Source organism: Nerophis lumbriciformis, linkage group LG22 (assembly GCF_033978685.3).
Source record: "Nerophis lumbriciformis linkage group LG22, RoL_Nlum_v2.1, whole genome shotgun sequence".
In the NCBI taxonomy this organism is placed as follows: Eukaryota; Metazoa; Chordata; class Actinopteri; order Syngnathiformes; family Syngnathidae; genus Nerophis; species Nerophis lumbriciformis.
This window is the reverse complement of record NC_084569.2, coordinates 21154610-21177458: the sequence shown is the minus strand read 5'-3', so window position 1 is coordinate 21177458 and position 22849 is coordinate 21154610. Positions and strand designations below refer to the sequence as shown.

Below are 22849 nucleotides of genomic sequence, written 5' to 3'. Positions count from 1 at the left end.
TTGTTGGATATGACTTTAAACCATAACCAAGCATGCATCAATATAGCTCTTGTCTCAAAGTAGGTGTACTGTCACGACCTGTCACATCACGCCGTGACTTATTTAGAGTTTTTTTTTTTGTTTTCCTGTGTGTAGTGTTTTAGTTCTTGTCTTGCGCTCCAATTTTGGTGGCTTTTTCTCTTTTGTTGGTATTTTCCTGTAGCAGTTTCATGTCTTCCTTTGAGCGATATTTCCCGCATCTACTTTGTTTTAGCAATCAAGAATATTTCAGTTGTTTTTATCCTTCTTTGTGGGGACCTTGTTGATTGTCATGTCATGTTCGGATGTACATTGTGGACGCCGTCTTTGCCCCACAGTAAGTCTTTGCTGTCGTCCAGCATTCTATTTTTGTTTACTTTGTAGCCAGTTCAGTTTTAATTTAATTCTGCATAGCCTTCCCTAAGCTTCAATGCCTTTTCTTAGGGGCACTCACCTTTTGTTTATTTTTGGTTTAAGCATTAGACAGCTTTTTACCTGCACCCTGCCTCCCTCTGTTTCGGACATCTACAAAGCAATTAGCTACCGGCTGCCACCTACTGATATGGAAGAGTATTACACGGTTACTCTGCCGAGCTCTAGACAGCACCGACACTCAACAACACATCATTTGCAGACTACAATTACTGGTTTGCAAAAAATATTCTTAACCCAAATAGGTGAAATTTCATAATCTTCCATGGCACACCAGACTGTATCTCACGGCACACTAGTGTGCCGCGGCACAGTGGTTGAAAAACACTGGCTGCAAGTATATAATACGAAAAGAAGCCGTGGGAATATTTAGAATCAATCTGATCAAGTTCTTCTCAAAAGTGTTTGACGGGATTATTCCACACCAGACTTCTCCGAGCATGCCTTTATGGACCTTGCTTTGTCATGCTGGAACAGAAAAGGACCATACCCAAGACTGTTCCCTCAAAGCGTCCAAGATGTTTTGGTCAGGTGAATAATGCAAATTCATGGGAAACCTTGCTTAGTAAATAAAAGGGTTGTTAAGATGTGACAGCATTGCACAGTACTCACATAAATGCAATGGCTCAATGCAAAATAAATTGTTCAAGTAAGGAGTATTAGGGTGAAGGAAGGAGGAGGTGGGGAAAGAGTACACATTGTGCCTATACCAGGGGTGTCAAAGTCAAGGCCCGCGGGCCAGATCCGGCCCACGAATGAATGATCTATGGCCCCCGGGATGATATTTGATTAATATAACATACATCCATAAACGTGGACGCATGTGAAAAAGTGCAATATATTTATCTGTACAGTAATCTATTTATTTATTTATTTTATATATATATTATTTATATATATTTATTTATTTATATATGCACCTTATTGCTTTTTTTTATTATCCTGCACTACCATTAGCTTATGTAACAAAATTCCGTTCTTATCTGTGCTGTAAAGTTCAAATTTGAATGACCTTAAAAAGGAAGTCTAAGTCTAAATCTAAGTCTAGTATTAGAACCGGCCCGCAGGCCACAGCTGCGTGCTGCTGTTTTGCACGCACCAATACGCCATCAGTTTTGGCACTAGGAATTTTCAAAATGTCATCAAGTCATAAAAATGGGGTCCCACAGTAAATTTTTGGGGTCCCACTTTTTTGTAACCGTTTCGAAAACCAATGATAAATGTATTCATTATCCTGTTATATATCACATTCTATATTGTGTTTTGGAAAAAGGTTGTCATAAACGTTACTTAATTCATTAAAAACAAATTATACAAAGAAAACACATTTTCACGCATATGTAAATGTATTCAGTTATAAACATTCATTCACTTTCTTCTTTCCTTCATGGATCTAAACTTTACCGCTGCCGGGATTTTTTCCTATATTTTTATTGTAATATTTTCAGAATGTGTTTGTTCTATTTTTGGCCAAAGTAAGACAAAGAAAACAATCTGAAGTTGTCTTTATTTTTTTAGTTTTAATGCCATGATTTTAATAGTCCGGCCCGCGTGTGTACAGATTTTCCTCCATGCGGCCCCTGAGCTAAAATGAGTTTGACACCCCTGGCCTATACGGTATTTCAAGCTTATTATTAAAAAAAAGGTACTAAATGTTTGAGGTGTCCCGATCGGTCTGATATCAGCAACAACAAAAAAAAAGACAACTATCTGATGATACAGTTTTGCATCTAAAATCTATAATATCAGCTCCAATACAGCGTGTTTACTTGTGCAAGTAGTTTTTTTCTTGTATTTTACCAAAATAACCTAGAAAAGGTAAAAATAGCTCAGTTGGTAAAACGACCGTGCCAGCAACTTGAGGGTTCCATGTTAAATTCCCGCTTCCGCCATCATAGCCACTGCCGTTGTGTCCTTGGGCAAGACACCTGGGCCCCCACTATGGACTGGACTCTCACATTATTAACCGTATCTACTCGGCATCCATTGCACCTTTCATCTTGCGGTCAGGATTTCACCGTGGTCCCATTGGGTTGAGTTTTTTTCTTGCCCTGATGTGGGATCTGAGGATGTCGTTGTGGCTTGTGCAGCCCTTTGAGACATTTGTGATTAAGGGCTATAGAAGTAAACTTTGGTTGATTGATGATTGACTATTCCCAATAATGGGTTTCACTATGTAAAGCGCTTTGAGTCTCGAGAGAAAAAAGCGCTATATAAAGATTATTCACTTCACTTTACCAAACATCAGAATCAGAATCAAAAATACTTTAATAATCCCACAGGGAAGGGGAAATTAATTCAATTAATTGCTTTGTTGGGTCTGCTCCTGTCTCTGGCCATGGTCCCCTCACCCCAGCAGACGGTGGCTATATGTTGTTGTTTTTGTTGTTTTACTTGTGTGGCTGTGTGTAGAAGTGGCTGGTTGCATCAGCTCTGCTCTTTTAATGTCTTTAATGTCCTGTGTGTTCTTTAATTTTTCCCTCTTACACACATGTTTATGTGTGCTATGGCTATGAGGTTTTTTTCTTCTTCCTAGGGCCGAGGCTTAGACTGAATATTTTTCAGCGTTTACCTGTTTTTCACCTATTTTGTAAGGGGCGCCGGAAGTTGGCAGACACGTCAGTAATCCTGTTCTGTCTCCCTGTGATATTTGTCTGATCTTGAATGGGATTGTGCTGAAAATCTTAATTTCCCCTCGGGAATTATTAAAGTATTTCTGATTCTTATTAAACATGCTAGGCTATAGGCTACTAGGAGCTAGCAGCTACACAACAGCTAAGCACACAATAACACACAAGCTAGACATACATAAAAAGCATCCTTAATTGAACAATATTGCAGTTTAAAACTCCACATTTGTCAATATAAACAAGTATTTCAATAATTATAGTTGCATATTACTTACACATACAAAGTCTCCAAGGCAGAAGCGTATTAGAGAGTATCCGGTACCATTCGACTTACTACGTCATTAGCTTATTTTAATAAATTACTGTGACCACAAGGTGTAGCCAAAAACAAAATATCACTCCACTTAAATAGCATAAATGTGTCACAAGTTACCTATTATTATTTTCTAAATAATTTCACTTGAATAAACCTTTTCTAACGTTCTACACTACAAAAGTATCTACTATGATCCGTGCTGATATCGTACCGGACTAATATCGGTATATACGCCAATGCTCAGGTCTCCATTATTGGTATCGTATTAGAGCTGACATATTTTTATTGGGACACCCCTACGAAATGTGCAATAAAAAGTACACCAATGTCTGCAGATTAACATTATATTTGTGATACACATTAGACAGATATATAGAACTGGATCGGGGGTCAGCAACCCGCGGCTCGAGAGCCGATGTTGCTCTTTAGCGCCGCCCTAGTGGCTCCCTGGACCTCTTTCAGAGATGTGTGAAAATGGAAAAAGATGAAAAAATATATATAATTTTAGTTTGAATATGGTTTGTGTAGGAGGACAAACATGACACAAACCTTCCTACTTGTTAGAAATCTCACGGTTTATATTATATATGCTTCACTGATGAGAGTATTTGGAAAGCACCGTTTTGTCCTAGTAATTTCAGCGATCCTTGAACTCATCGTAGTTTGTTTACATGTACAACTTTCTCCGACGCTGCCACAGAAAGACATGTTTTATGCCACTCCTTCTTAGTCTCATTTTGTCCACCAAACATTTTATGCTGTGCGTGAATGCACAAAGGTGAGCTTTGTTGATTCTATTGATTTGCTGGAGTGCATATCGTTCCATCCATGACTGCAAGCTAATTGATGCTAACATGCTATTTAGGCTAGCTGTATGTACATATTGCATCATTATGCCTTGTTTGTAGGTATATTTGAGCTCATTTAATTTCCTTTACTTATGTCCTCTCCGTATTTAATTTATATTTGCATGTCTCATGACACATTATCTGGATGTAACATTGGCTGCATTTCTCATAGTTGCTTGTGTGCCATGTTGTTCCAGACCACAGCAAACATTACCCAGCTTGCAAAGATTGTAATAAATTCATTAGAAGACGACAGCCTTTTTCTTAAACATGGACACACACATCTATACTTTTGTCCATTTCCAGGAGTTATTTCAACCTGTGGGAAGTCTCCATTTTACTAATAATTTCCAATGTTGCAAAAATGTGTAGAATACAAATTAAAATACAACATTTCTGTCAACAAAGATTTGCGTCAGCCTTTGATAGTAGTCTAATATACCTAATATAGACACTTACATCATGTGTTGCCTTCATTATAAGGCTTTTAATTTTTTGCGGCTCCAGACAGATTTTTTTTTTTGTATTTTTGGTCCAATATGGCTCTTTTATCAATGTGGGTTGCCGATCCCTGAACTGGATGAACTAGTTCCCAAGAAGAGGAGTCAGTTTGACCAGCAGATGGCAGCATTGGTATTTCTGTTAATGGCAAGGGAGTGCATGGCCAATACTTAAATAATACAAATATTATACATCAAATAAATATATTCAATCTCCTAATTTGCATAATGAGGGTGAGTTGAATAGCAGTTTAGGCTGCGGTGCTGTACTCATGGGTGAATGGCTTCTTTTCAGCAACTAGCCCCACATGGGCGGCTGAACCCCTGACCCTGTGGTCCAAAGCCCCACTACTGCCCTTAAATGAAATACAGTCAAAATATACACTCATCAACATATATATGTATATTTGTGAGGGCAACCTCTTTTTTTTTTTTTTTTTTACACACACACACAAAACATAACAGGATATTGCAAACTTTTTCTACAAAATACATCCTTCCAGATGGAGTTTTTTAAATGCATTTTTTTTTTTTTTTTTTAAATAGAAATGTGTAAATCACCAAAGGCCAAAAAAATGTGGCTGACCACAGCCGGACATGCATTACCTGCTCGTCCCGAAGAGCCTGAGAGCGCTTGATCTTGCTCTGTCTGTAGTACTCCATGATCATCATGGCAGCGTAGATTTTGCCCACTGTCAGGTCTGTCGCTGCTGAGAGAATGACAAGTTACCCTGCAAGATTAGACCCTTTGGTATGGACCCTGAGCGCCAGGAATGGTAGAGAGGTGTGAGGCGTGCACACTGACAAACAAACCAACACTTTTTACATTTCACACATTCATACATGGACATTGAGCACATAGTCTTTTCACAGGCAGATATATATATATATATATATATACTGTATATATATTTTTTTTAGCATTTTTACTGTCGTGTAGTGTAGTGCAAGTTTATATACTGTAGAATTTAGGACATAGCGCCTTGAGCTGAAACTATATGTTGATACAGTCAATATCATGCATTGAATAAACACAAATTTGTACTATTTTCTATGTAAAACTGTACCTGTAGTGAAAAGACATCTATAGAGATTTGATCTATAGAAAGTAGGGGTGTCCCGATACAACTTTCTCACTTCTGATACGATACTGATATTGGAGCCTTGAGTAATGGACAATACTGATATCAATCCGGTACGATATCAGCAATGGTATAGGTATGCAAAACCCTAACCCTATGACACTTTTGAAGTGGAGTGTTTTTGTGTTGTTCCTGGCGACACCTAGTGGTCACAATAATTCATCAAATCAAGGTCATGAGTCGCAGTGTGTTGAATGATGCGGACACGTTTGTTACGAGATACTTTCTTATACACTTCAGCCTTGGAGACTTTGTACATGTAAGTAATATGGGGCTTTAATGACTTGATACTTGTTTATGTTAACACATGTGATGTTTTAGACCAGGGGTGTCAAACTCAAATACAGTGTGGGCCAAAATTTAAAACTGAACAAAGTCGCGGGCCAAGGTTGAACAAATTTACCTTTTTGATAGGGACCCAAACAAGTTTTGCATTAAATATTGAACAAGCAAGGCTTATATAACTTTATAGTGACATGCAAAATCGAGTTTCAAATAATAATAATAATAATTAAAAAAATATCAATGGCATATCAAATACAATTTAAATAAACATTGAATGCCTCTTTTGTATTTGCAGCCTTCTGAGGTAAATATCAACATTAACTTTTTCCACAGGCTAATAAATTTGAAAATAAAATAATAAACCAACCATTCAGGACTTTAAACTGCTCAGTTTGTAACACACTGATCTAATCTGATGTGCCCAAGCCAGATACCTGCCATCTTTTCTTGGATGCTAGTTTATTAATGTCGGGGATCAGGCTTTGAGCTGAGGCATCCCTCATTATCAAACGAAGGTGTTCATCAGTCATTATATCTTGTATTCCACAGTCTTGGGGGCGTGCCTTACAGGCACTGCTTTTAACGTCCTCTACGAGCTGACGTCACGTCCGCTATTCATCCTTTCTAACAACGTGCCCGCCCAGTCACAAGATATGAGCGGCTCCTGTGCGCACACTCACGTAAATGCAAAGCATACTTCATCAACAGCGATACAGTTTACACTGAGAGTGGCCGTATAAACAACTTTAACATTGTTAGAAATATATGCCACACTGTGAATCCACACCAAACAAGAATGACAAACACATTTTGGGAGAACATCCGCACAGTAACACAACATAAACACAACAGAACAAATACCCAGAACCCTTTGCAGCACTAACTCTTCCGGGACGCTACAATATACACCCCCGCTACTTCCGAACCCCCACCCCCACACACACACACACACACACACACACACACACACACACCTTGTAGCGTCCCGGAAGAGTTAGTGCTGCAAAGGGTTCTGGGTATTTGTTCTGTTGTGTTTATGTTGTGTTACTGTACAGATGTTCTCCCAAAATGTGTTTGTCATTCCTGTTTGGTGTGGATTCACAGTGTGGCGTATATTTGTAACAATGTTAAAGGTTTTTATACTGGCACCCTCAGTGTAACCTGTATCGCTGAAGATCAAGAATGCGTTGCATTCACTTCTGTGTGCGTGTCAAAGCCGCACATATGTAACTGGGCCAGCACTCGGACTGGACAAAAAGGGGACCTCACAATTTTCGGGAGGGGCACTGAAATTCGGGAGTCTCCCGGGAGGTTTAGCAAGTATGAGAATTAGCGGTGTACCGCGGCACCGCCGCTGTATATAATCGGCGGGCCAGCTCTAGTGTTAATTTGATATCACCTCACGGGCCAAGTGAAATTACACGGCGGGCCACATTTGGCCCGCGGGCCAGAGTTTGACACCCTTGTTTTAGATGGTAATATTGTTCACTTAAGGACAATTCTACGAATGTGCAGCTTGTGTGCTATTGTGCTTATCTGTTGTGTAGCTGCAAGTTTCTCTAAGCCTAGTCTAACATGTTTACCTTTTGTAAATTACTTCACTGAAATGCACTGCAAAATAGAGCTAAAGTAAAAAAGACTAGAGTTTAGGAAAGAAAATACTAGAAACTAGTGAAATTAATTGCATGGACAGGTAATGTGACTTGATAAGACATCCTAAAATTAGCAGGACTTTTATTCTGAAAACAAGCATTATTTAACTTTCAATTCTTAAATTAACAATCCTCGATGTGTTGCATAATCTTTAAAAACGATTTTTTATGTGGGGAAAACCAAATTTTTTTTATTTAAGTGAAGTGAAGTGAATTATATTTATATAGCGCTTTTCTCCAGAGACTCAAAGCACTTAACATAGAGAAACCCATTATCTACATCTTTAAGCTACATTTAAACCAGTGTGGGTGGCACTGGGAGCAGGTGGGTAAAGTGTCTTGCCCAAGGACACAACGGCAGTGACTAGGATGGCAGAAGCGGGGATCAAACCTGGAACCCTCAAGTTGCTGGCACGGTCGCTCTACCAACTGAGCCCCGCCGCCCCATTTAAATAGTTGTTTTTCTCAATTTGAAAATTTTTAGCATGAATAATTAGATTTTTCTATTCTGGTTTAACATTTTTAAACCAAAATAGAAAAATCTAATTAAAATGAGTCAATGACTAAAAATACACAAGTATATAGCTCCTAAAACTAGGGAAGTTTCTAGAAACTAAATGTTGAATCTTGGCAAGTGGCAAATAATTTGCAGTGTACAAGAAATGATCAAACTATTTAGACAACATTTAAATGTTAACTGGGTTTCCAGCTTTGCAGGAGATGTTATCTGAAATTTCACATGCAAGCCGATATCATCCTATTTTTTTGCTGATATCGGACAGATATCAATATCGGATCGGGACACCCCTAGTGTTAACATTTTTAAACCAAAATAGGAACATCTAATTATGCTCCCAGTGCCACCCACACTGGTTTAAATATAGCTTAAAGATGTAGATAATGGGTTTCACAATGTAAAGCGCTTTGAGTCTCTAGAGAAAAGCGCTACATAAATATAATTCACTTCACTTAAATAAAAAAATGTTTGTTTTGCCCACATAGAAAATCATTTTTAAAGATTCTGCAACACACCGAGGATACTTAATTTAAGAATTGCAAGTTAAATATTGCTTGTTTTCAGAATAAAAGTCCTGCTAATTTAGGATATCCTTTCAAGTAAAATGATCTGTCCATGCAACTAGTTAATTTCACAAGTTTTTAGTATTTTCTTTCCTAAAATCTAGTCTTTTTATTTTATTTTAATTTAGCTCTATTTTGCAGTGCATTTCAGTGAAGTCATTTACAAAAGGTAAAGGTTTAAAAATGTTAAACCAGAATAGAAAAAATCTAATCATTCATGCTAAAACTAAACATAAGTAAATAGCTCTTAAAACTAGGAAAGTTTCTAGAAATAAAATGTTAAATCTTGGCAAGTGGCAGATAATTATCAAACTATTTGGAGGACATTTAGATGTTAACTGGCTTCCAGCTTTTATCTGAAATTCCACACGCAAGCCGATATCATCCTATTTTTTTGCTGATATCGGACAGATATCCGATATCAATATCGGATCGGGACACCCCTAACAGGAAGGCACCCTCTGATGATAGGCTGAGGTGTTAGGAGTCTAGCACGGTTATGTGGCATCACATGTGCCAGCTGTATCAGAGGGTGCAGCAGTGAAGAGAGACTGGCTGAAAGAAGCGGTCCTCAGGTGGCGTGGAAGAGAGAACAACGTCGGAGCAGCGGGTGGCGCGGTGCTGCGCCTGCAGCCAGGCTTCGATGCCGCGCTGGCCCTCCCCCCGTACTCCGTAACTTACACTTATGGGGCGTAACCAGCAAGTCCAGATGCTTCTGGGAGAGATTGGGCCAGATCGCCATCATCTCTTTCCTTAGCTCTGCGTCCATCTGGTGCTTGTCGATGCCACCTGACACACACATTCACACAGAAGAAATAGATAAGACCTACAGTATATGCACACGTACAGATTTTATTAGTAGTGATGTGAAATATTGAATTTGTTCGCACTAAATCTAAAATGTCAACAATTAAGAAGTACACAATGGTTCCTAGCCAGACAGCATCTCAAACTCAAAATCAATTTTTATTGCATTTCTTTTCTTCACAAGCATTATTCACTCGTTTGGAAAATGCACCAAGAAGTGGACATATATTGCTCAGAAAATACAACTTGACTGTAGTTTTTTGGGTAAATTTTAGGACACCTTTTTGAAAAAAGGTTTGCTGTCGATCGGGCTTGAAAGTGGAAACAAATTGCTGGACTCCTGCTGGACTCTGACTCGCTTACTTACATGGCCAGCAAGACTATGTGCTTAAGTTTTGTTTTATTTCCTCAAACAAGTTTAAAATATGGCGGAAACATGCGGCATCGTTAACTGCCACAATTGTGGTTTTGATTGCTTCAGGGGGAAAAAAAAGGATTTGGTGATATTTTTCTCATTTCCAGCATGAAAGCAAAGCCCGAGGAAGTCGGATTATGAAGCTAACAAAGAGACGGCAAATAGCCTGGACAGCAGCCATGAGACGATCAAACATGACTTTTAACGCCATTGCCTGGTACATGTTGGTGTGTTCACGGTAGAGTTGTACAGTATACAGGTATTAGTATAGTACCGTGATACTAATGAATCATATTCTGTACTATACCGCTTCTAAAAAATACCAGTCCCCTACCCGTCCCTTTCACGTCGTAGAAGCTCAGTGATTTCCAGCGTGGACCTGTCATAGGATACCACCTGTGCAACAAATCCAGTCGTGAAATTTCCTTGCTCCTAAATATTCAAAAGTCAACTGGCAGCTTTATTATAAGAAAATGGAAGAGTTTGGGAACAACAGCAACTCAGCCACGAAGTGGTAGGCCACGTTAACTGACAGAGAGGGGTCAGCGGATGCTGAAGCGCATAGTGCAAAGAGATCGCCGACTTCCTGCACAGTCAGTTGCTACAGAGCTCCAAACTTCATGTGACCTTCCAATTAGCCCACGTACAGTACGCAGAGAGCTTCATAGAATGGGTTTCCATGGCCGCGCAGCTGCATCTAAGCCATACATCACCAAGTCCAATGCAAAGCGTCGGATGCAGTGGTGTAAAGCACTTCGCCACTGGACTCTAGAGCAGAGGAGACGCGTTCCTTGGCGTGATAAATCACACTTTTCCATCTGGCAATCTGATGGACGAGTCTGGGTTTGGAAGCTGCCAGGAGAACGCTACATTTCAGACTGTATTGTGCTATGTGTGAAATTTGGTGGATGAGTAATTATAGCGTGGGGTTGTTTTGGAGGAGTTGGGCTTGGCCCCTTAGTTCCAGTGAAAGGAACTTTGAATGCTCCAGGATACCAGAAATTTTGGACAATTCCATGCTCCCAACCTTGTGGGAACAGTTTGGAGCGGGCCCCTTCCTCTTCCAACATGACTGTGCACCAGTACACAAAGCAAGGTCCATAAAGACATGGATGACAGAGTCTGGTGTGGATGAACTTGATTGGCCTGCACAGAGTCCTGACCTGAACCCGATAGAACACCTTTGGGATGAATTAGAACGGAGACTGAGAGCCAGGCCTTCTTGACCAACATCAGCGTGTGACCTCACCAATGCGCTTTTGGAAGAATGGTGGAAAATTCCTATAAACACACTCCGCAACCTTGTGGACAGCCTTCCCAGAAGAGTTGAAGCTGTAATAGCTGCAAAAGGTGGACCGACATTATATTGAACCCTATGGGTTAGGACTGGGATGACACTTCAAGTTCATATGTGAGTCAAGGCAGGTGGCCAAATACTTTTGGCAATATACACAATATACACCTACTCAGTGGCCTAGTGGTTTGAGTGTCCGCCCTGATATCGGTAGGTTGTGAGTTCAAACCCTGGCCGAGTCATACCAAAGACTATAAAAATGGGACCCATCACCTCCCTGCTTGACACTCAGCATCAAGGGTTGGAATTGGGGGTTAAATCACCAAAAATGATTCCCGGGCGCGGCCACTGCTGCTGCCCACTGCTCCCCTCACCTCCAAGGGGGTGATCAAGGGTGATGGGTCAAATGCAGAGAATAATTTCGCCATACCTAGTGTGTGTGTGACAATCATTGGTACTTTAACTTTAACTTTAAATACAGTGTCAGCCAGAGGCGATCGGCGTTTGTGATAAGCATTAAAAGGCATTGCGATCACATACTTTTTCACAAAAAATTGCAGATTGATTGGCACATTCCTAGTCTGAATATATCAATGACCTGCAACATTTGTACACGTAGCTGAAGTACGAGATGTCTCTTAGCCATGGTGTTCCATAATACAAGCCAGTGAAACTGTTTTAACATATTTTTGCTGGAAAATGGTTCGATTATAAACAAGAGTTATTGCGCACCTTCCGAAATCTTAGCGATCTTGATGTCGAGCGCCGTGCGTATCAAAGCCATGAGGGTGGAGTTGAAGTGAACGGTGTTGTCATCAGCCACGGGCAGGTCCATACGAAGGAGTCTCTGCAGGAGAAGGTCCATGAGAATGAGTATCAAATAAGGCACGGCATATTTTTAGAACCTCCAGGTGACAAGGGGGAGGGTGAAGGAGCTGTGCATAGCATAAGTACGATTAGCTCAAATTCCGAATAAAGTTTCATGTCGCGATCCAACAGTTTTTTTTACAATTGTCAAGCTTATTAATTCAAGCTTTAGACGGATAAATAGATTGACTGCAAATTCTGTTACCCACAGCTCATAATGAAGGGGATTGGAGGTTCACAATAAATGCAACACAGACCTAAACCAACAAGCCAAAAACCAAGCGACAGACATCTTATAGGGAAAGGGAGCGTACTTTGGTTTGTGCTTATTTGGTTTGATTCCTTTGAGGTCTTGTTGGTTCATTACAGTACGAGACGGAAGGACACAACAATACACACCACAGTCAGTTTGGGTGTGTTTGCTGACAGAAGGACGGCGGTCACCCGGACATGCAGCAAACCATGCAGCCCCCCCAATTCCTTCCCCTTAATCCATACGTCCCAAGTATCTTTTTTTTCATAATGTCAACACCCCCCCTAAGCCCAACTACCCCCCATGCAAAGCATGCAAGCCACACGCGATATGCCTCACAGGACAAGCAACTGCGCAGCCGTACACAGAAAGCATCCTCTGTGGGGCGATATTACAATGGGTTTGTGCCTTCTTTCAATGTACTGAAGACAAATCAGTCGCTAAGTTGATATGGTATATATCCTTAACACTTTGGTGTCGAAATGTGTGGAGAAATGGGCACAGACTTTGAGGGTTAATAGGTGAGAGAGAGCAGCATTCTGCAGAAACACAGGGGGGCTGGGGGGGGGACCTAAGAAAACGATGCAAAGATGATGATTATTGAAAGTCATGGGGTGAAAATGATGCAACAGCCAAAAAAGGTGGGTAGGATAAATAGACTTGAAAACATATACATCAATAAATCAGCAGTTGGACCTTGTATAAATTGCAGTATAAATAACTGAAAATGTTTTATTTTCCCTAATGCAATGAAAATAAAATGTCATGCAAGAGATATTAGCTTTACTGAGTCAGGCCTGGTAAATGTATACTACTAAGGTAGAAGGCCTTAAGCCAGTGGTCAGGTGACCTTTCTGAAGAAAACTGCAGATGACAGTCGAAACCTGTCAGGTAAAGATTCCATCTAAATATACCGAAAATATTGTCTGATTACAAAAACATTTGAAAGAGTTTATGAATAAGAAGACATAATGAACCTTTTTGAGCAAGGCTTTGAGCCTGTAGAGTGAGCCTCCCCTACTGTACAGATTAGTGTTGTCCCGGTACCAAAATGTATTTCGATACCTTTCTAAATAAAGGGGACCACAAAAAATTGCACTATTGTCTATATTTTAACAAAAAATCTTAGGGTACATTAAATATATGTTTCTTATTGCAACTTTGTCCTTAAATAAAATAGTGAACATACAAACAAATGTATCTTTTAGTAGTAAGTAAGCAAACTAAGGCTCCTAATTTAGCTGCTGACATATGCAGTACATATTGTGTCATTTTTTATTCTATTATTTTGTCCAAATTATTAAGGACAAGCAGTAGAAAATGAATTATAGATCTACTTGTTCATTTACTATTAATATCTGCTTACTTTCTCTTTTAACATGTTCTATCTACACTTCTGTTAAAATGTAACAATCACTTATTCTTCTGTTGTTTGAATACTTTACATTAGTTTTGGATGATACCACAAATTCGGGTATCAATCCGACACCAAGTCATTACAGGATCATACATTGGTCATATTCAAAGTCCTCATGTGTCCAGGGACATATTTCCTGAGTTTATAAACATAACAAACATTTAAAAAAAAAAAACGAAATTTTTTTTTGTGATGCTAAAAAATATCAATGTAATCATAGTACTATCGACTACATTTTTTAAAGGCGGTATAGTACCGACTATGATTCGGTACTATACTTGTACCGGTATACTGTACAACTATAACATTGTATTAACACCTGGTAATAAATAAATGTTCTGGATTTTTCTATTCCCTCCTCTAACTGTAGGACCTAAAAATCAATTGCTTACCAGTTTGTTTGTTTTTTCTTTTAATAATTTTCAAAAGTTTCTGCGCCTCGCTGAAGCTCGGTAGTGCAAAAGGGACCCGCTCATAAAAGTGTCATAAGTAACAACGATAATTTTAATATAGTAGACAAAGCAGATTATATTTACAGTGCCTACCGAGCTAAAATTAGAGAAAAAGCAGGTTGATTTTATTGAGTTCATATGAGTTTTTTATATGTTATATATAACTGCACCAGATCTTTTCCTTGCATTTCAGCAGTTTAATGGCAGTTTAACCAAGACCAAGCGTCTTTTTGTGCTGTTCTTGCAATTTTTGGGTCCTAAATGGCTGTCAAAGTGTACCGACTTGTTGAAATACCTACTCAGATTTCTTCTGTCCAGGTGAGATGCAAGATTTATGATCTAGAATAAATTTACAGGGAGCAAGGAAGCGAGAAAGCAGCAGACCACTCGATAATGTAAACATAGGGACACACGGTAGTGATAATGGCGCCGTTTTAAATAGTTTGTCTGTGTTAGCGCTTATAATAACAATATCACTAATACCTGGTTAATATTTAAGTATTGTTGGTGGTTTTTGAATGGTTATTTATCAGATTATATGGGCGGCATAGAGGACCTCCCATTGGCTCCGCTGTAAGCAGACTTTTATTTACGTTTATTTAATATTTAGAATGCATTAAAAAAAAAATGATTCCGTCGTCATGTAATAATAATAATAATGTCATAATAATTGGGAACGATAGGCAAAATTCCAAAAAAAGTGCAGTTCCCCTTTAAGGGGTTGCAATTACACAAAACACTTTTCTTGTTTTTCAATCGACAAGAATAAGATTCATTCAGCTTTCATGTAAAAAGCATAGTAATATATTGTATTATAGATTATATTATATGTATATGTATATATTGTATGTATTATGTAAAAAATATAATATAGTATACATCCATCCATTTTCTACCGCTTGTCCCTTTTAGTATATATTATATACTGTGTATATAATATGTAAATATTACATATATTGTATATATTATATAAAAATATAATAATATAATATATCAGTATATATTATATACTGTATATATACTATGTATATATTACATATGTTATATTTTATATTATGGTACATTTTTAGTCTACTTAATACCTGCATTATCCTTTCCATCCTTCGAAACTGAGCTACTGTGTGGAACAATTTCCCTTGTGGATCAATAAAGATTGTCTAAGTCTAAGTCTAAGATTATAGTCTGTTAAAAATAGCAGTTATAATGGGAGTCACTGGCACCAAAAGAGTTATTGAGAGAAAGTGTGTATAATTAATTTGTATATCCTATTCTAACTACGTTGCAATCAAAAACACAACGCAAATGTATAAATCTAAAAAATCATACCGCTAACCTTCAAACTGAACAAATCCTATCATATAAGGAACACATGCAATTCCTGTTTTGGGCCCGAAGGATGTACAAGGGTTGAAAAAAACCCTCCAACATAGAATATTTTGCAGGTACAACCAAAACGATGATGACACAGGGGATTGAGAACAAAACTGGAGATGTAAAAACCTGGTAGCAAATAGCGCTGTTGCTAGAACCCTGCCATAATCCAAGACATGTACAGTACAGGCCAAACGTTTGGACAAACCTTCTCCTCATTCAATGTGTTTTCATGATTATTTACATTGTAGATTGTCACTGAAGGCATCAAAACTATGAATGAACACATGAGGGGTTATGAACTGAAATAACTGAAAACATGTTTTATATTCTAGTTTCTTCAAAATAGCCACCCTTTGCTCTGAATACACTCTTGGCATTGTCTAAATGAACTTCAAGCACACCTGTAAAGTGAACATTTCACATTTCAGGTGACTACCTCTTGAAGTTCATCGAGAGAATGCCAAGAGTGTGCAAAAAAGTAATCAGAGCAAAGGGTGGCTATTTTGAAGAAACTAGAATATAAAACATGGGGAACACTTTACTATGGCAAACATATTCTAAGTAACAAAGACTTAATTTAGAGTTATTTGGACACTAGGGGAAGACTGTTAGTTAATGGCTTACTGGTCGTATAATAAGGCCATGCAGAATAAGGCATTAATAAGTACTTAATAATGACAAATTAAGAGCCAATATGTTACTAATTTGCAGGTTAATAAGCAACTAATTAATGGTGAATATGTTCCCCATACTAAAGTGTTACCAAAACATGTTTTCAGTTATTTCACCTTTTTTTGTTAAGTACATAACTCCACGTGTTCATTCATAGTTTTAATGCCTTCAGTGACAATCTACAATGTAAATAGTCATGAACATAATGAAAAACGCATTGAATGAGAAGGTGTGTCCAAATTTTTGACCTGTAAACATAATTGTAGTTTGTTTTTTTATAACCTAGGTTTCACATTTAATCAAGAGCAAAGTAGCCAATAAAAACAATGTTTTTGAATGACGCTATTGGCTCCAGGTCAGCTGGGGGACGATGAAGTTGATCAGAGTGTTACTGCATATTTCTAGTCAGATAGTGTCTGTATTCATTGTTTGGAGAGATGTGTGCATGGAAAATGGCGGTGATGGTGAAAGGCCATGCAGAAGACAGGTGAGGGGGTATGCAGAAATGCGGAGGAAGAGGTGGAGGGAGCAGGGGGCTGGAAACAGAATAGAACTGCATTGACGACAGAACCAAAGGACAAAGAGAAGATTGGACTTGCAGATAGAAAAAAGAGGCAGCTTGGGGGCTCGGCGCTGCTACATGAAGGGTGACAGGAGTGCTTCTGTATGGCAACCAAAGGCTCTCGAAGGAAAACACATCACTGACACAAGCCCTTCTGCTCTCTCTACCATAGCAAAGAACACATACTCTCTCTGTGTGGGTGCGCGGGTGACCTCATTTGCTGTGTGTGTGTGTGTGTGTGTGTGTGTCGGTATGAGTGAGTTTGCCCCATCCACAGCAAGGAACGAGTCAGAGGACGGAAGTCTAGCGGACCTTCCAAGCACTGCTGCACATGCATGCTTCTTTATGTGCGGGGTGTGTACCTGGGCCTTTATGAACTTCACAGGTGTAATGTACGGAATTATGGACAATCGCATGTGGTGTGCAGTAGGTGTGTGTCATTGGTGCATGGTGCAAACGAGCTGAGAAGGTCCCTCCTTTCGATCCCTCCTGTGGATAACCCCGCCCCCTTTTGTCTTGCTGCCTCCACCCACGACTCCAACACTGCCACACAACGCCACAACACTGACCAGCCCCACCCCCTGCACTTTCCACGAAACAGAAAAAAAAACAACACCACTAGAGATGACACCATGTTGACGTCTCGCTACGACCCCCTTTCTAAAAGCCCACGCCCCCTTTGTCGCCACCCGCAGGGGACTTAGGGGGCGGGGTCCTCTCTAACCTTGTAGGCCACACGTGCAGGACACCTCTTCCCGAGGCCTAGTGGAGGACACATGTGCCTCAGCATGTCATACATTTGCCTGCAACTGATCCTGCCACTGCACCACCAGCCAGTGCCACCACCCCAGTAACCAAGAGGTAGAGAAGAGAGGGATGAAAGTAAAGAGAGGGAAAAAAACAGAGATGGGAGATGAGGAGAATGTAAGAAATGGGGTGAAGGAGAGAGAGAGAAAGAGAATACCAAAAGAAAGAAAAAAGGACAAGGTTATTGGGCTGATTTGTAGACATGGTGGCCATCATGCGGCTTCTCTATTAGCTTTACTAGACACAGCTTCTTGATAATGCTCATGAAGAACTTGGGTATCATTTACAAGAGAACAATACAGTATGGGATGTGTATGTAAAGTCTGCTCTGATGGAGTTCAGCAGGATTTCACACGAAAGCACCGGGATTGGTAAACCCGACACATTGGTTGACACGTGGTGCAAAAAACAGCATCGTCAGCACAATACGACCCTGAGTTGACCCGGGACTGAAAGCGGACTACATCACGGCTAGGTAACAGAGGGATTAAGTTACTCTAACAATGGTCCTGTTTTTCTAAATTGTAATAAATGTACTGTATGCAGGAAATGTATCTTTTAAATAAAGGTCTTCTATTGATTGGGTTTTAATGACGTCACGTCCGGCTCATTGAATATGTGTGGTGGTCATTACAGCTTCTGTCCTCAATGAGTACTAGGTGCCATTTAGCCTTTCTGAAAGAAAAATGCCCCCATGGTTGTGTTGTTTTTGGCTGAAAAGCATAAATGTTTCCTCAGAGTTCCTTGAGAGGTAATCGAGAAGGAGCTGAAGAGTGCAAGATTTTACGAAAGACGACGACAAAAGTGGTACAGTCCAAGGGAGAAGAGTCGAAGAAAGCACTGTTTTCCAGTGACCGCTTTGTTAAAGGTTTGTTTGATATATTTTTCATGTACTGTACTCATTTATTATTTTCCATTTAAGTATTATCTTCATTTTATTTGTATTTAAATTTTTAACAAACAAAAACCAGAAAGTCAGAGTCAATGATACTTTGTCAGGAAAGGTACTTCTACCTCTCAGAGTACATACGGCAAAACCAAAATCTAAATGTAATTGTTAGTTTGTTAAATGGATATGCAGTCACGGGTGTCGAGCTGCCGGGCGCTAGATTGTTTGCATTGACGCATCCTCGCAAGACACAAAGTTGAATCATGAAACGCAATCTTACTGGAGCAAAACGATGCATATTTATCTGGGTGAGTATTGATACCATATTCCTTGACCCAGCCACGCACTAAGAAGTTGTAGACCTCCATGCTTTTCCAAGTTTTTATCTGTTTTGTCGTGGAAAATGACGACGTCGAAGCACAACATACTTCAATTTGTCTGGGAACTCCATAATAATAATCCTTGATATCACTCGACAAATCTTTTTTTGATCAAGTAAAGGGATCTTTTCCTTTGTATAGTTGGAGTTTTTGCTCGTATCTGCTTTTTGCAGAAAGATCTAGGCCCTTTGCGTACTCAGGTAGTTTCTTTCTTTCTTTCTTTTGTTTATTTCGAACATGAACACACTTACAGCATAATACATCACACAATTTCATATAATTTCATTTTACATCATGCCCGAAAAGGAGTAGGAAGAAGCAAAGCTTATTTAATCCTAACCCTTTCCCACTTCAGAGCGTTTACAAATATATAGAATCATTTACTGACCTTTTTATATAATAAAATAGCATCTATGAATTAGTATACACAACAGTTTTGTAATATTTAATTAATTAATTCAGTCATTATTAAAATACTGAGATGAAGAATACCTTATTTTCAATAAGGTTGGAAGTATTTCTCATAATTCTTCTTCTTTGTACTTTGCGTGCTGCTTGCTGCCCAACAGCCATCTTGGCTGGCATGACCACCGCTTTTTTTCACTTCTGGGAAGAAGTCTCGTGTTGGAATATTGACACTAAAAGATTTAATGATGTTAACACAGTAAAAAAAGTTTGCAGTTTTTTTTTTGTAATTGTTGCATTCTAAGATGCTTGAATTTGTGGTAGCTTTTTCAGCAAAAATGTTTTGAGGCTCATTTTCTGTGATTGTATTCATTTGTTAACAGTGGTTTTGTCATGATCATACTTAGTTTATTGTGTTTCTGTGGTATTTCCTTTCATGTTGCTCTTGTTTTTTCATTATTTCCTTTACTTTCGTTTTCAGTTTTATTTACCGGTAGTTTCACTTTGTTCCCGCTTTCAATGCTGGTTTCTAACTTCTGTATGCCAAAATTGCCTCCTGAGTTCCTGCTAGACCTTAGTTACTCTTACCTAATGCTTGCACTTTGTCTACCTTCTCTGCATCCTGGGATCAGGGCAACAGCCGACATGCGCCATTATCAAAGTTTTAAGTGTTCCTTCTAACCTTAACCTCAAAAAAGCACCGGATTTCAACAAAAATCGGAAAACAACTACTGTATTGATGCTTTACTCATTTTATACCGCACAGACTAAAAAGTAGACACTAGATGGCAGCATAAGCACATACTCAGAGCTCATTGTCTGTTTGATTTATCAAATAAACGGATAAAACCTGCTTTATAGCCCCAATGGGTATTTTAGGGAAACAAAGATTTTTTTGCTTGCCATAACCTTAATTCTTAATTTTTTTGGAATAAATGCACATCATCATTAATGGACGTTAGTGGCGCAAACAGCAGCAACGCCCAGGCCGTAGCCGTAGAACCCTTCGACTGCTGAAGTTCTAGCGCCACTCACGTCCACCACCACGTCCCCCCTGCGCCCTACCGTGATTTTTGGACTTCTTCTTAGTTTTTTGTTTCAGGAGACATCTGGGATCTGTCCTTAAGGGGGGTTCTGTGATGATTCGTTGCCCGGATCATAGTTTATTTACGTTTTTGATTCACTTGTTTAAGTTCAGTTTCAGCACCCCTGTTTTGTTTTTCTTGGTTGTCATGGGTGCTGATTATTTTCACCTGCCTCTGATTAGTGTTTGGGACGCTCACCTGTTCCCGGGCACTAATCAGAGAGGTATTTGGTCAATCCTCTGGCCTCACTCGGCCTGGTGTTTTTGCTTGCTTCTATGCAACAAGCTACGACAACCTCTTTTATTTTCTATTCCTGAGCTAAGCTTCGCCTGGTTCATGTGCTTAGCTTTTCTTGCAAGGTACTCCGTTAGCTTTCCCGTGCTAAAGGCACGCTTTTTTTTAATTAATTTTGTATTTTGCTTGTTTATGAAGAATAAATCAAGCTGCTTCCTTACGTTCCTCCGCATTTTGGAAAGACGACCCCCGGCGTCAACATGCCACTGTACCGTAACAAAAACTCTCAGCTGTTTGCTGCTACAAGGAACACAGCACCCACACACCACCGCTCTCCTGTGCGCCCTATTGCTAAATAACTTCTTGCTTGTTAGTTACAATTGTTTAAAGATTAATCGAAGCTATAGAATACAAACCAAAGCTTTTTTCGAATCAACTGATCATTTTAGCCCGACAGTAATATGAGTCCTGAGAGCCTGTTTATGACTGATACATACCTTCTTCCCACTTATTAGCTCCGCTTTTCAGAGAAAAGGCGCTTTTAAAGTTTTAGTTTTACATGAACTCATCAAAGGAAAAACCTCCTTCCTGATACACATTATACCATGATATAGCTAAATGAGCCGGCCCCATATACACAGCCACCATTGCCCGGAGGACAATCTGGAATTAAAAATAAATAAAAAATCCTATACAGTCGTGGTCAAAAGTTTACATACACTTGTAAATAACTTAATGTCATGGTTGTCTTGAGTTTCCAATAATTTCTACAACTCTTATTTAACATTACATGGACAAAGATAAGACATTCTGGAGGAAAGTTCTGTGGTCAGATGAAACAAAAATTTAGCTTTTTGGCCACAATACCCAGCAATATGTTTGGAGGATAAAAGGTGAGGCCTTTAATCCCAGGAACACCACTCCTACCGTCAAGCATGGCGGTGGTAGTTTTATGCTCTGGGCCTGTTTTTCTGCCAATGGAACTGGTGCTTTACAGAGAGTAAATGGGACAAGGAAAAAGGAGGATTACCTCCAAATTCTTCTGGACAACCTAAAATCATCAGCCTGGAGGTTGGGTCTTAGGCGCAGTTGGGTGTTCCAACAGGACAATGACCCCAAACACATGTCAAAAGTGGTAAAGGAATGACTAAATCAGGCTAGAATTAAGGTTTTAGAATGGCCTTCTCAAAGCCCTGTGTGGACAATGCTGAAGAAACAAGTCCACGTCAGAAAACCAACAAATTTAGCTGAACTGCACCAATTTCGTCAAGAGGAACGCCTTATTGCAGTGAAACTTGCCAAGGGACATGTAACCAAATATTAACATTGCTGTATGTTGTAGAAATTATTGTAAACTCAAGACAGCCATGACATTATGTTCTTTAAAAGTGTATGTAAAATTTTGACCACGACTGTAAGTGTAATGTTAGCACAGCTGGATTTGAACCCTACAATCTGATAGGGTTGTAATAGTAAATGTGTACTTACACTACTTACAAACATTTGTGTATGATTTCCTACCATATTGATGTTTGGTGTGTGTGTGTGTGTGTGTGTGTGTGTGTGTGTGTGTGTGTGTGTGTGTGTGTGTGTGTGTGTGTGTGTGTGTGTGTGCATAAGAGCAGGGCAGAGCTTGACAACAGGCACTAAGCTGCTCCCGCTTACACAAGGAGGGGTAGGGGTTGGATTGGGTGGGATGGGGGAGGAGGGAAGGGTGTCAATGCAGTTTCTGTCGTTGCCCAAACCCCCCAAAACCAAGAACAATGCAACACTACAGTGGGCCACCGTAGCTTGCTACATAATAGCCACAGCAAGCAAAAATAAAACAAAATAAATAAAAAATTGTAGTTATATATATATTAAAAAAAAGGATCAAATTTAGAATGCGACAAAACATCCTCTTTTAGTTTTAGCGTTTACATTTCACTTTGTGCATTTCACATGCATCTCTGGGTGTCTGCATTGTCCCGCACATTCTCTCGGCATTGCAGAATGCAAGTTGATAATGGTGGAAAGTAAAGAAATATACGGTA

The 22849-nt window shown here is 39.4% G+C and overlaps 1 protein-coding gene across 12 annotated transcripts in view; it reads right to left on the bottom strand.

The window, feature by feature from the left end:
- Positions 1–22849, bottom strand: part of cacna1aa (calcium channel, voltage-dependent, P/Q type, alpha 1A subunit, a) — a 271996-nt gene that overhangs the window by 43122 nt on the left and 206025 nt on the right. For 7 of the 12 annotated variants that reach the window (XM_072915681.1, XM_072915688.1, XM_072915690.1 and 4 more), the window contains 3 exons: positions 12152–12266; positions 9585–9692; positions 5351–5454 (listed from right to left, as the gene is read on the bottom strand). In XM_072915681.1, coding sequence (XP_072771782.1) covers positions 5351–5454; positions 9585–9692; positions 12152–12266 — 327 coding nt within the window. Of the gene's footprint in view, positions 1–5350; positions 5455–9584; positions 9693–12151; positions 12267–17740; positions 17838–22849 lie in introns of all 12 variants that reach the window. The other 5 variants (XM_072915683.1, XM_072915686.1, XM_072915692.1 and 2 more) reach the window with 3 other exon arrangements.